This window comes from Podarcis bocagei, assembly GCF_964188305.1.
Source record: "Podarcis bocagei genome assembly, chromosome: 12".
Classification (NCBI taxonomy): domain Eukaryota; kingdom Metazoa; phylum Chordata; class Lepidosauria; order Squamata; family Lacertidae; genus Podarcis; species Podarcis bocagei.
The window spans coordinates 40,835,582-40,848,591 of NC_138137.1; the positions used below are offsets into that span (position 1 = coordinate 40,835,582).

The window sequence follows — 13,010 nt, forward strand, 5'->3', positions numbered from 1 at the left end:
CAACAACAAATTGCCGCTGTTTTGTGTGTTGAATATATGCTATATGGTAATTTACGGACCTAATAGGTATCTAAAGCCATTTGCACATGTTGCCATGCAACCAGTCCATGCAGAATGTAAGCTAAAGGTAAAGGGTCCCCTGACCATTAGGTCCAGTTGTGTCCGACTCTGGGGTTGTGGCCCTCATCTCGTTTTATTGGCCGAGGGAGCCGGCGTACAGCTTCCGGGTCATGTGGCCAGCATGACTAAGCCGCTTCTGGCGAACCAGAGCAGCACACGGAAACACCGTTTACCTTCCCGCCAGAGCGGTACCTATTTATCTACTTGCACTTCGACGTGCTTTTGAACTGCTAGGTTGGCAGAAACAGGGACCAAGGAACGGGAGCTCACCCCGTCGCGGGGATTCGAACCGCTGACCTTCTGATCGGCAAGTCCTAGGCTCTGTGGTTTAACCCACAGCGCCACCCGCGTCCCTCATGTTGAATATATGCTATATGGTAATTTATGGACCTAATAGGTATCTAAAGCCATTTGCACATGTTGCCATGCAACCAGTCCATGCAGAACATAGGCACCCTATATATAGAAATGAGCAAACCAGTGATATTTTAGGGAGCGGGCTAGCAGGCGGGGCCCATTACAGTCATACCTCGTGTTACGTTTGCTTCATGATATGTTTTTTCAGGTTGCGTCCTGTGGTGACCCGGAAGTACCCGAAAGGGTTACTTCCGGGTTTCGCCGCATGCGCAGATGCGCAAAATGACATCATGCGCAGAAGCGGCAAATTGCAACCCGCATGTGCCGCTGCAGTTTGCGTTTTGCTCATGTTGCAAACGGGGCTCCGGAACGGATCCTGTTCGCAACCAGAGGTACCACTGTGCTTGTATCATAGGAGCCTACACAACACAAAACACTGTTGCTGTATATAGGTTTTATTTTGTTTTTTATCTTATTTTTTGGAAATGTACAGGTTTTTCCCCTTTAAATTTTCTGGGGGCCTCCAAGAGAGAGGGCCCCAAAGCTATAGGTTGTTTAGCTTATACGTAAATCTGGCACTGGGGAATGTTGGCCAAAGAAATCTGTTGGAAATGGTGAAAATATTCGCAGAGGCGATACCAGCAATGAATGTTTCCATCCCCCAATCACAGTTACGTGCACGATGTGAGTCGACTTGTGAGTTAAGCGGTAAAAAGCTTGGGATGTAAAGTGCTGAGGGGTTAAAGATGTGGTTTAATAAAGATTTACTCTTAGCAGGTGTGTTGGTGACAACCACAGTGAAATAGGAACAGTGTGTTTACACCTTTGGGCCAATAACATGCCTCCGCTTTTGGGAGGGTGTCTGTCCTGGAACGACAAAAAATTAAAAGGAAAAGTACTGCAGATGTAAGTAAAACACACCAGTTTAGAGAAGGACTTGACCATTGGTCTGATTTGATACACTGGGCAAAATATATTGGATATAATATACAACGTAACTTGAGGGGAAAGTTGCAGAAAGAGGGTTTAAAATTTACGGCTTGTTGTGCGCTGAAAGAGAACTATATGAAAATGATGTACCGTTGGTATTTGACTCCTATATGATTAGCAAAATGTATAAAAACACTTCCAATTTATGCTGGAAGTTTAAGGAAAAAGAAGGCACGTTCTACCACATGTGGTGGGCATGCAGATTGGCAAAAGAATTCTGGGAAATAATATATAATGAACTGGGGGAAAAAATGTTTAAGACAAACTTTGCCAAAAAAAACCCCAGAATCTTTCTTATTGTGAATAATAGGAGAAATAACAAAGGACTTTAAAAGATTGTTTATGTATGTGATGACAGCTGCAAGAATGCTTTTTGCCCAGAAATGGAAGGAAGAGAAGGTCCCAACCAAAGGGAAACCATTATGATGGACTATACCAAAATAGCAAAAATGACCATGAAGATCAGACACTAAGATGACAAGAAATTCAGCAAAGAGTGGGGATTTTTTTAGAGTACCTTAAAGATCATTGTCCGGTCACGAAGAGTCGGACATGACTAAACAACACAAAGATCATTGTAGATATTTTAAAACTTTAGCAGGATTATTCTAACACTTATAATGTAATAAGACTAAATTTAAGAAAAGGATTTAAAATGAGTTTGAAAAATGTAATAAGATGCAACAGAAAAATAGATAAATATTGGAAAGCAGGGGGTGAGGTGGGGGGAAGTCTGGGGATTCAAGAAATCTCAGGTGTGAAAAAATTGAAAATGTTTTAAATGTATAAGAACACTGTTAAAAAATGATCATTGGTCTGATTATGTGAAATTAGTAATAAAAAGTATTGCAAGAAAGACCTCAGTGCAACAGTAGCCTCTTCCTCTTGCGGCTCACATCAGTTATGCATAATCTGTGGATTTAAAAGGGTAAATAAATTATGTGAACAAATTTGGTTTGTGTTCACCATTCCTGAACCTGAGTTAACACCTGAATGGAGGGAATTTCTGTATCTGTGTCCGCTCAGAGCAGAATTCTTCGGAGGAATATAAGAGAGTGTTGTGTATGTGCAGAAATTAGCCTATTGTCCTGAGGTAAAATTTACTTTCTGCCTTCCATTTTGCCCCGGCCCTGCCCACCACTGGCGTGTGCTCCCCCACTCAGAATGTCGTCCAGAAGGGAAGCTTTTCTACTCCCTATTTACATTGTATACTGCAACAATGAATAAAAGTAAAGGTAAAGGTACCCCTGACCCTTAGGTCCAGTCGCGGACAACTCTGGGGTTGCGGCGCTCATCTCACTTTACTGGCTGAGGGAGCTGGCGTTTGTCTGCAGACAGCTTCCGGGTCATGTGGCCAGCACGATGAAGCTGCTTCTGGCGAACCAGAGCAGCGCACAGAAACACCATTTACCTTCCCACCGGAGCAGTACCTATTTATCTACTTGCACTTTGATGTGCTTTCGAACTGCTAGGTGGGCAAGAGCTGGGACTGAGCAATGGGAGCTCACCCCATCGCGGGGATTCGAACCACCAACCTTCTGATGGGCATGCCCTAGGCTCTGCGGTTTAGACCACAGCGCCACCCGCATCCCTGCAAAAATGAATACAGTACTGTAATATTGAAGTTTCACACTGCCCTGTCTTAACATGGAAATTCCCTTCTCACAAAGAAGAGAATCCAGATTCTGTGCTGTTAGAATTTCCCTGCTGCCAAACTTCACATTGAGAGTCCTGGGTCTTCTACTGATGGGAAGGAATTCTGGACCATGAGAATCTCAGAATACAACCACCTCCAGTTGAAAAGGGATTTCTTGATTTGCCTCTTAGAAGCATTCATAACACCACCATCAACACAGACAGTGCTCTCTCCTTTCCATACCGCATCCCCTTATACATATATTATATCATTTCGTTTCATTTTGCCGTTGCCATGACTTAGAACCTGAGGAACAGCTAAGACAAGAAGCCAGGAGTTTCTGCTAAGATTAAAAGGCAATCACCACAGCATGTTGTTACAGAATGAGTTCAAACAGTCACCTGAGCAGTCTCTATCCCACATTAATTTATTTTGGGTGTACCATACTATCAGCAAAAGACTGAAATATGCTTTGCCAAATAAACATGTATCGTTTTGGAGTCTTGTAACAAACCACAACACCTTTCAAGTGAAAATTTTACGCCAAGGGGTGTATTTACATAACATAAATAGGAAGATTAGATAGCTACGGAACATAAGGAACAACTGAACATATTCCTTCAATTTACCAAGCTATTTACAGGCAATATAGATTGATTATGGTTTTTCCCTCCATGTTCACAATCACTAGTTCCATTTTTCATTCTAAAATCTCAGTTTCCCCATAACATTTCCTTCTAGAAAACCGAGTTCCTCAATCTTGTTTCCATATGGACAATGTTTTCCTTAAACATTGGGTGAATTTTCAATGCCCTTGCTATCGTTTTGGTCCTCTTTGTTTGAAACTTCACCACAAAACCCAAAGAATGTTAAAAATACAGGAATAAAAACGAGACCGTGAAGAGACCCGAAAAAAATAACTAGAAACATTATCTTAAAAAAGGTTCTAAAGACGTAAGTGGATGACATGGGCAGCACAAGGATGCCCACAATGGTGGAAACAGCGGCCTGTAGGATAGGGAAACCAAGGCGGTAGAGAGCTTCCACTGCCTTGTCGTTCACTTTCGGTTTCTCACTGGAAACAAAGGCATAGGAAATATGAGCAGAGAAGTCTACTGAAAACCCTATGCAGATAACAAGGTTGATCATAGATATGGAGTCAAGATTCACATTCCAGAGGGCCATGAAACCAGTAACACCGACAAAAACAGATACAATAGTAAATGTTACCCACAGAGAGCAAAGAGGATTGGGGATGAGCAGCAAGGAAATTACTAACATGGCACCAGCAGCAATCAAAACATTTTGAATGGTGTATTCCATTATTACAGCAAATTGATCAAAATATATAAAAGCTGGATGATAAACCAATAGTGGCGTCTCACAGTCCTCAGCAAGCTGTCTCATTTGGTTTAAAAGATTTTTCTCATGTACTGCAGTAGTAACATTGACGGTTTGTATGAAAAACCGTGATGCAACTATTTCAGTAGCACTAATATTAACATCCCACTCGTACTCTGGATTTGCTTGGAAAAGAGTCTTTAAGTTAGTCATAAATGATGTACGGTCATCTAAATTTAAAGATGCCCCTTTTGCCACCATTTCATAAGTTCTCAGCCATGACTCCGATAATCTCTTATCCACATAGGAGGACTCTTCAAACAACTGCATGCAGTTCTCAAGACCTGCACGGACAGATGAATTCCAATATGGTATGCTTTCTGTAACAGCAACCATGAGCCTTGGGCCATACTCAGTAAAATGTTTTTCTTCTGAGTCATAATACGCAACGACATAAGAACGATCTACAGCTAGGTGTCGAACATTTATACCTTCTTTAAGTTGACTGCACCCGTAAACACTACTAACCAGGTATGCCAGATACAGGACTACCACAGACAACTTGGTCCTGGTGTGCATCAGGAAGGGGGCATAGTGATTTCTAAAGAAGCCATACATGGGGTGTTCAGTCTCTGTTCCAGTGGACTCGTCGAAAGCCCCTCCTATACAGCACCTGTTATACATACGGCTCTTTGAATCCTGAGGCTTATCCATCACTTTCTTGAATGTGAGCCAATGCTTGTTGCTCTCTTCCCTTCGGCCATTAAGAGCAAGAACTGCCCCAAGGAAAGTCAAGTTGTAGATGTAGCAGAACACAAAGGCTGTGCCCGTATACAAACAAAATGACTGAATTGACACAAGGGAACTTTCAACTCCAATGTAGAAGGCTAAAACGTCGGTAAGTGTTGTGATGGTAACGGAGACAGCTGCCTTTGCATAGGTGTCAGCCATCCGTTCTATGACTCCCTTCTTCACTTTAGTCTGCTGCCAGCAGGACACGAGGATGAACATGTCATCAACACCAACCCCTGAAGAATAGAAAAATATGTAACATACCAGTTCCAAACATGCCATAGGAGGAGAACAACATGGATATTTACTAGGGAAACACACCTAGTCGTTTATTGACAGTGGTACCTTGGTTCTCGAATGCCTTGCGACTCAAACGTTTTGGCTGCCGAATGCTGCAAACCCAGAAGTGAGTGTTCTGGTTTGCGAATGTTCTTTAGAACCTGAACATCCGACGCGGCTTCCGATTGTCTGCAGGAAGTTCCTGCAGCCAATCAGAAGCCGTGCCTTGGTTTTTGAACAGTTTCGGAATCTGGAATGGATTCCATTTGAGAACCGAGGTATGGCTGTATTTACAAATCAGAAACCTACTTTTCTTTATAAAATGATATTTGAGTGCTTTACAAAGAACGTTCAGGAATTTATAACAGCAGGGATGGAAAAGCATTGGCTTGCGTAAACACACTGCACACAAAGCAAGCTTTCCTTGTTCCACACAAGTTTTCATTCTGGCCACATTCCCCTCCTGTAGGAGGAGCAATCAAGTCCAGATCTGCCCTTTGCTAATAAATGTTTTGAAGGCGTGTGATGAAAAATGTGTGCATATGCCCATTGATAGCATCATAGAATTATAGTGTTGGAAGAGATTGGAAGAGACATCTGGCCCCGCCCCCTGCAACACATGTGATACAAAATTTTTCTGCTTATACAATTTCAAATAAAAAAACAAGAATTAGCATTAAATTCTCCAAGCGATCACAGATTTATATGGAATTACTGCCCAATACCTACTTTAGGCACACCCATCAAAAGCCCAATGGATAAGAAGGCATGAGGAATGTATACACTTACCAAGTATAAGAAAGGGAGAATTTGCGGCTGTGATAACAAATGGCACCCCACAAAACAACAGTAATCCAAAGCTGCTGACGACAGATAATCCTGCTGACATCACCCCAAAAATTGCAATCCAAATTTTTGTCCGTACACAATCCATCCTGTAAAGCAGATAAAGAAGAATTATGTTTGGGCTCAGAGTTCCGTGGTAATGTGCCAATTTGCAGCTTCCTTGAACAAAATGACAGTGCCACACAGCAGTTGCACGTATTTCTTACAACTGTAAGAAATAGAAATACTCTAGGGTTTAATAATGATGGAGTTCACAGAAGGCAAATACTTGCATTTTTAAGAAACTTATCTTTATGATTTGTAAAGGAAACCTTTGTATGGGTTAACACTTTATTATCTCTTTGGAAATGTGCTGTACCTTTGTCCTTTGGTTTTTACGGGCTGCGACGTTTCATAGGTTACATTTTTAATTTGTTTTATTTTTGTTATTATTGAACATTTTATTATTAACTTTTATTAAATTTATATACCGCCCTTCAACCCAATGATCACAGGGGAGTTCACAATATAAGAACACAAAAATACATACTAAATCACGAAAATATTATTGGGGGGGGGGGAGGAATAAATAGAAACAGTAACTTTGAGAAATTGAAACTGACAGAGAGTGAACAAGCCACTCTAGCTATTGAGAACATTGCCTCTTCTGTCTACTAGTGGGCTTCACTCTACATAGTAGGCCTACATTTGGGCCAGATCTCTGACTCCATTTTGCTGCAGTGTTTTTCATGAGACTTTCACTTCATTTGCTGAGTGACACTTTCCCAATTAGCTTTCAATACAGGGGTACCTTGGGTTACAGACGCTTCAGGTTACAGACTCCACTAACCTAGAAATAGTACCTTGGGTTAAGAACTTTGCTTCAGGATGAGAACAGAAATCGTGCTCCAGCAGTGTGGCAGCAGCGGGAGGCCCCATTAGCTAAAGTACCTCAGGTTAAGAACAGTTTCAGGTTAAGAACGGACCTCCAGAACGAATTAAGTTCTTAACCGAGGTACCACTGTACTGGGATTTCTTTAAGCAGATCTATCCATCTACAATACTTCACTTAGCTAGTGCATATTGCAGATCTACCTGTGATGGTGGGGTGGGGGGACGACAGGGATTTTCCCTCCCTCTCCAAAGAATTAAGGTGGGGAGATTACCTTGCACATGATACAATGGAAAAGAATATTGTTAAAAAATATGTGACAGAAACCAATGGGATCACGCGCTTGGTAATTTTTCCAAATTCTTTCTGTCTGGATTCTGAGGAAAAATAGGTCACCTGCCAAGTGAGGAAAGAAAGAATAAGACAAACTATTGCATAATAGATCTCTTAAGATGTAGCTTAATATTCTGGAGGGTATCAAGGCTGGCTAAGAAAAATCATAAAATGGTTATATTGTAATTTCCTTCACTGCATTATGTAAACAACAACAACAACAACAACGGTTAGTTGGAAGCTCCAGAAAGTGGCAACTTCATTCCATGGAAATACTTTTTGCATGATAATTAAAAAAACTCTCTGCCCAGTTTTTTCAAGCCTGTTTAATTTCAGCAACCCTACGTGTCCACTGAGAAGTATATCACATTTTACTTCCATGTTCAGCGGACATGGGACTGCAGCCTAAAAAAAGAATTCCTCTTCCATATTAGTTTAATATAATCTAAAAGATTGAGGGTGGTCTGATTTAAAGCTCTGCCTTTGCTCATTCTGGGTATGGAGGGAGGGAAGGTTTCCAATGGTTGCTCATCTTCCACTGCTCCCCTTCAGAGCACCAAGCCATTCTTTAATAAAGGATATGCATATTTTTAAAATGTGTATTTTTGAGCTTAGAGAATATAGGTCATGGCACCTACGTACATCTTAATCATAACGCTGGACTCTGATCTCAGGCCTGAAGAGCCCTCTGATGTCTATTTACCTGGGCCCCACAATATTTTATTCAAGTTGGCACCCTTGGCTGTATGCATATAAATTCGCTATTATATTGTTATGCAAGGGGAGGGTTGCATCCTGCAGGTGCTAGCTATAAGCCACAGAGTCAGCGCAGATCTGAGCTTCCTCCCCATCCCTTTTCCGTCCGGCTTTTGGATGGCAAGGCTGGGGCAGGGCCTGTCCTCCTGCTTCTATTGCCCTAGGAGCCTTTCGGGCGAGGAAAGCCAACCCACGCTTGAGAACCTCGACGGCTTTTTATCAAAGCGAAGGACGCAACTGCCAAGCACAAGGCAGCGCCGTCGCAAAGTGGTTTGACCAAAGTTACCCGCCTCCCGAGACGTGCACGCGCGGCGCTTACCCGGGTTAAATGGAGGTTCATAGTGCCCAGCACGACGGGGATGCGCTCCAGAAAGGTCTCGATCCAGACCTTGCTGGCCTGTCGCTGCGAAGCTCCATCCTCCTGGAAGAAGTAGAAGAGGCGCATCGCCCGGGCTGCCCGGACGGGGCGCGCCGTGCCATTTCCCGGGCCCAGCACGACGTCGCCCAGGAAGTAGCCCAGGAACACGTGGCTCTGGTAGAGCGGGAAGGTGAGCGCGGGCAGCAGCGTCTCTATGGCGGCCGCGTCGCCCTCGACGGCGGTGATCAGCGGGTTGGGGCTCAGGCAAGTGTTGTTCCAGCGCGCGCAGAGGTCCGCGAAGTTTCGCTCGCCGGCGGTCATGGCCCGCACCGCCGAGTCCAGCTCCAGCAGCTCCGTGAAGGCCGCCTTGGTGAGCACCGAGTCGCTCCCTCCGGAGGCGGAGGCCACGGCGATGAAGGAGGCGAAGGAGCCCTCGGTGCTCAGCCTCTGCGGGGAGAAGCGCCGCGCGTCGTCCGTCGGGAAGTGCGTCCGGATAAAGCAACGCTCCGCCTTGGCGGGGCCCCCGACGGGCGTGTACTGGCCCTCGATGTCGTTGGCCTCGCGGCTGCGCAGCATCACGAAGCCCGTGCCCAGCCCGACGGTGAGCGCCACGGGAGCCAGCAGGAAGGGCCACGGGTACGCGCCCACCAAGGCGCCGAAGCGGCGGAGCGCGCGCGACAGGGGACGCTCCACGCAGTCCGTGTGGCAGCCGCGGGGCGCCATCGTTCAGGCAGTCCGGGCCGCGGGGCGGCTACTCAGCGTGGTTCGGCCGCTCTTCCCGGCGCGCCGTCGGAGGGTGGGCGCCGCCGTCCGTTGCCCGGCGGGCGTTATTTCGCCGGGCGCGGCTGCGTTCCAGTTCCACGCGCCCACCGCCGTGGCCTCCTCCTGCTCGGGCTCCTAAGGCGCTGCAGACTTGGACGGGATGGGCGGCAGTGGGGGGTGGACGTCATATTAGGGAAAGCAAGGCTGGCCCTCTTCGGCCCCTGCTTGGGCTCGCGTTCTATCTATCTAGCAATGCCCACTTTTTTGTGCAACAAATCTTTTGCGTTGTTGGAAATGGGGAAGATATTCGCAGCAGGAACTGAAGGTTTCCATCCCAAGCAGAGAGTCGACATGAGTTAAGCTCTATAAACTTTGGGTGTATAATGCTGAGGCCTTAAATATGTGATTTAACAAAGATTTTCACTTAGCAAGTGTGTTGGGGACAACTACAATGCAGTAGGAATAGTGAGTTACACCTTTGGGCCTGACACCCCACCTTTGGGGCGGGTGCATCGAAAAGATGTTAAGCTCCATCTGGTATACAGACTGAGACCCTACCTGCCCACAGACTCTCTCGCCAGAGTGGTACATGCTCTGGTTATCTCCTACTTATACTACTGCAATGCATCCTACGTGGGGCTACCTTTGACAGATAACAAGGTTATCATGAATCAACAAGGTTGATCGTGGATATGGAGTCAAGATTCTCATGCCAAAGGGACATGAAACCAGTAACACTGACAATAGCAGATGCAATAGCAAATGTTACCTACAGAGAGCAAAGAGGTTTGGGGATGAGCAGCAAGGAAATAAGAACAGTCATACCTCGAGTTGAATGTGCTTCAGGTTGAGCGCTATCGGGTTGCGCTGCGCGGCAACCCAGAAGTAACGGAGTGCATTACTTCCGGGTTTCACTGCTGGCGCAAGCGCAGATACTCAAAATGACGTCATGCGCAGAAGCAGCAAAACACAACCTGTGCACGCACAGACATGCGGTCACATCTTACATTCCATTCAGGATGCGAAAGGGGCTCCGGAACGGATCCCATTCGCATCCCGAGGTACCACTGTGACATGGTTCCTGTAGCAATTCCGATCATTCCATTTATGTGGCTGTGGAAGTAGCTGCACAGTTAAATCTGCTCAGTTTTTTAGTTCCTCATCATTATAAATCTGAACATTTGGTTCACCTTAAGCGAATAGGGACACGGGTGGCGCTGTGGGTTAAACCACAGAGCCTAGGACTTGCCGATCAGAAGGTCGGCGGTTTAAATCGCCGTGATGGGGTAAGCTCCCGTTGCTCGGTCCCTGCTCCTGCTAACCTAGCAGCTCGAAAGCACCTCAAAGTGCAAGTAGATAAATAGGTACCGCTCCGGCGGGAAGGTAAACGGCATTTCCATGCGCTGCTATGTTTTCGCCAGAAGAGGCTTAGTCATGCTGGCCACATGAGCTGTACGCTGGCTCCCTTGGCCAATAAAGCAAGATGAGCGCTGCAACCCCAGAGTCGGCCATGGCTGGACCTAATGGTCAGGGGTGCCTTTACCTTTACCTTTAAGTGAATACTTGCGCTCTTGTTATGAATGAATCTGGCAATGAACTAAGAGTTGTATTTTTCATTCACTAAAATGATTGTATTGTTGGTGTGCAATCGATGTAGGAAAGACTAGTTTCACAAGGGAAGATGCTGTAGCAACCCTGCTTCAGTCTCTATTCAAATAGCAGGTAGTGACATAAACTAGCATGCTGTACTCTCTTCTGACCTCTTTATCTAATGCTTTGGTTGTAGCCCAGAGCAATTATTAGCAATTTCACCTTGTAACATGAAGAACAGACATATCTCAAGAGAGGGAGATTTGACGCTCCTTGGAGAAGGAAATTGTATGTGCTTAAAGCTATCTTGTGAATGTATTTAAAAGGGATTGTTTTGAAATGTGTCTGGCTTTGGGATGCAAGTCATATACAGTATAAGGTTTCTTCTTAAGAAATCGCCTCATCTGTTAGCTCATGCCTTACAGCTGGGATGGGGGACCTGTACCCCCCCCCGATGTTGGTGGACTCAGATTCTCATCCGCTCCTGCCAGCATGGCCAGTGGTTAGTGATGTGTGGTGGCAGGAGTTGTATTAAACCCATTCTCTCAGATATGTAAAATTAAATTGGCCACATGATGGCACCAAATACTCAGCTGTAAAAAACTGATAGTCATTCAGAATAGTCAGGATTGTTGCCCACCCTTGAAACATTAGTTTGTTGACTTACTTAGTTTTTAAGTTTTGTTCTCACACCTTGGTGATGTTTCCAAGAAAACGTTCCCTTTAAGCTAACTTTGTAGGCACCTTCACATTTCTGATGGTAAAGGTAAAGGGACCCCTGACCATTAGGTCCAGTCGTGACCGACTCTGGGGTTGTGGCGCTCATCTCACTTTATTGGCTGAGGGAGCTTCCAGGTCATGTGGCCAGCATGACTAAGCCGCTTCTGGCGAACCAGAGCAGCGCATGGAAATGTGGTTTACCTTCCCGCCAGAGCGACGCTTATTTATCTACTTGCGCTTTGTGTGCTTTCGAACTGCTAGGTTGGCAGGAGCAGGGACCGAACAACGGGAGCTCACCCCGTCGCGGGGATTCGAACTGCCGACCTTCTGATCGGCAAGCCCTGGGCTCTGTGGTTTAACCCACAGCGCCACCCGCGTCCCTATTTCTGATGGTACATCTGCTGATATTCCTAGAAACACACCTGCTGAGGAATTTCAGACGCATACCTTCTAGCTTCAAAAAATGCTCCAGTCTGACAAATTCTAGTTTCTTGTACCCATGGCTTATTTCATGTGGAATCATTCACACGACAAGATAGTTCAATGGGGATGAACATGAGAGTGGAAAAAAAAAATCAAAAAAATAATAATCACTTGAGCAGAGAGAAAACTGAGTAGTCCCTAACCCTAACCAGACTTACTAAGGAGCAAGCTACTATGAGCAAATTTATTCATTTATTTATCAAACGTATATCTGCTCTTTCCCCCAAAGGAGTCCAAGGAAGCAGCATTAGAACTGTGCAGAAAGTTAGATTTGATTGCTGTTTTCGCAAAGGTGGAGCTTTAGAAATTATCTGCTTTAAATAGTAAGCACTTTTACTGCAGCTTGTTGTTGTTGTTGTTTAGTCGTTTAGTCGTGTCCGACTCTTCGTGACCCCATGGACCAGAGCACGCCAGGCACTTCCACTGCCTCCTGCAATTTGGTCAAACTCATTCTGGTAGCTTCAAGAACACTATCCAACCATCTCGTCCTCTGTTGTCCCCTTCTCCTTGTGCCCTCCATCTTTCCTAACATCAGGATCTTTTCCAGGGAGTCTTCTCTTCTCATGAGGTGGCCAAAGTACTGGAGCCTCAGCTTCACGATCTGTCCTTCCAGTGACCACTCAGAGCTGATTTCCTTAATAATGGATAGGTTTGTTCTTCTTACAGTCCATGGGGCTCTCAAGAGTCTCCTCCAGCACCATAATTCAGAAGCATCAATTCTTTGGCGATCAGCCTTCTTTATGGTCCAGCTCTCACTTCCATACATCACTACTGGG

At 45.3% G+C, this 13,010-nt stretch overlaps 1 protein-coding gene and 1 long non-coding RNA gene across 2 annotated transcripts; one reads left to right on the forward strand and one right to left on the reverse strand.

The window, feature by feature from the left end:
* Positions 1–190: 190 nt before the first annotated feature.
* On the forward strand, positions 191–3,603 carry LOC308569902. Its single transcript, XR_014000921.1, has 2 exons — positions 191–1,228; positions 3,460–3,603. It is a non-coding gene; the product is annotated as an uncharacterized lncRNA (long non-coding RNA).
* Positions 3,513–9,417, reverse strand: LOC308569872 (patched domain-containing protein 3-like). Its single transcript, XM_081164104.1, has 4 exons — positions 8,641–9,417; positions 7,507–7,628; positions 6,305–6,450; positions 3,513–5,472 (listed from the first exon to the last, which is right to left on the reverse strand). The coding sequence occupies exons 1-4, from the start codon at positions 9,400–9,402 to the stop codon at positions 3,890–3,892; spliced, it is 2,613 nt and encodes an 870-aa protein (XP_081020230.1). The 5' UTR covers positions 9,403–9,417; the 3' UTR covers positions 3,513–3,889.
* Positions 9,418–13,010: the final 3,593 nt, after the last annotated feature.

Bases quoted from the DNA above. Each gene is read 5' to 3' on its own strand.
- LOC308569872 (XM_081164104.1), bottom strand. From the start codon at position 9,402: ATGGCGCCCCGCGGCTGCCACACGGACTGCGTGGAGCGTCCCCTGTCG. The intron at 6,451-7,506 runs GTAATCTCCCCA...TCTGCTTTACAG, and splicing joins TCCATTGTATCATGTGCAAG to GATGGATTGTGTACGGACAA. The intron at 5,473-6,304 runs GTAAGTGTATAC...TCTATTCTTCAG, and splicing joins TTCTCCCTTTCTTATACTTG to GGGTTGGTGTTGATGACATG.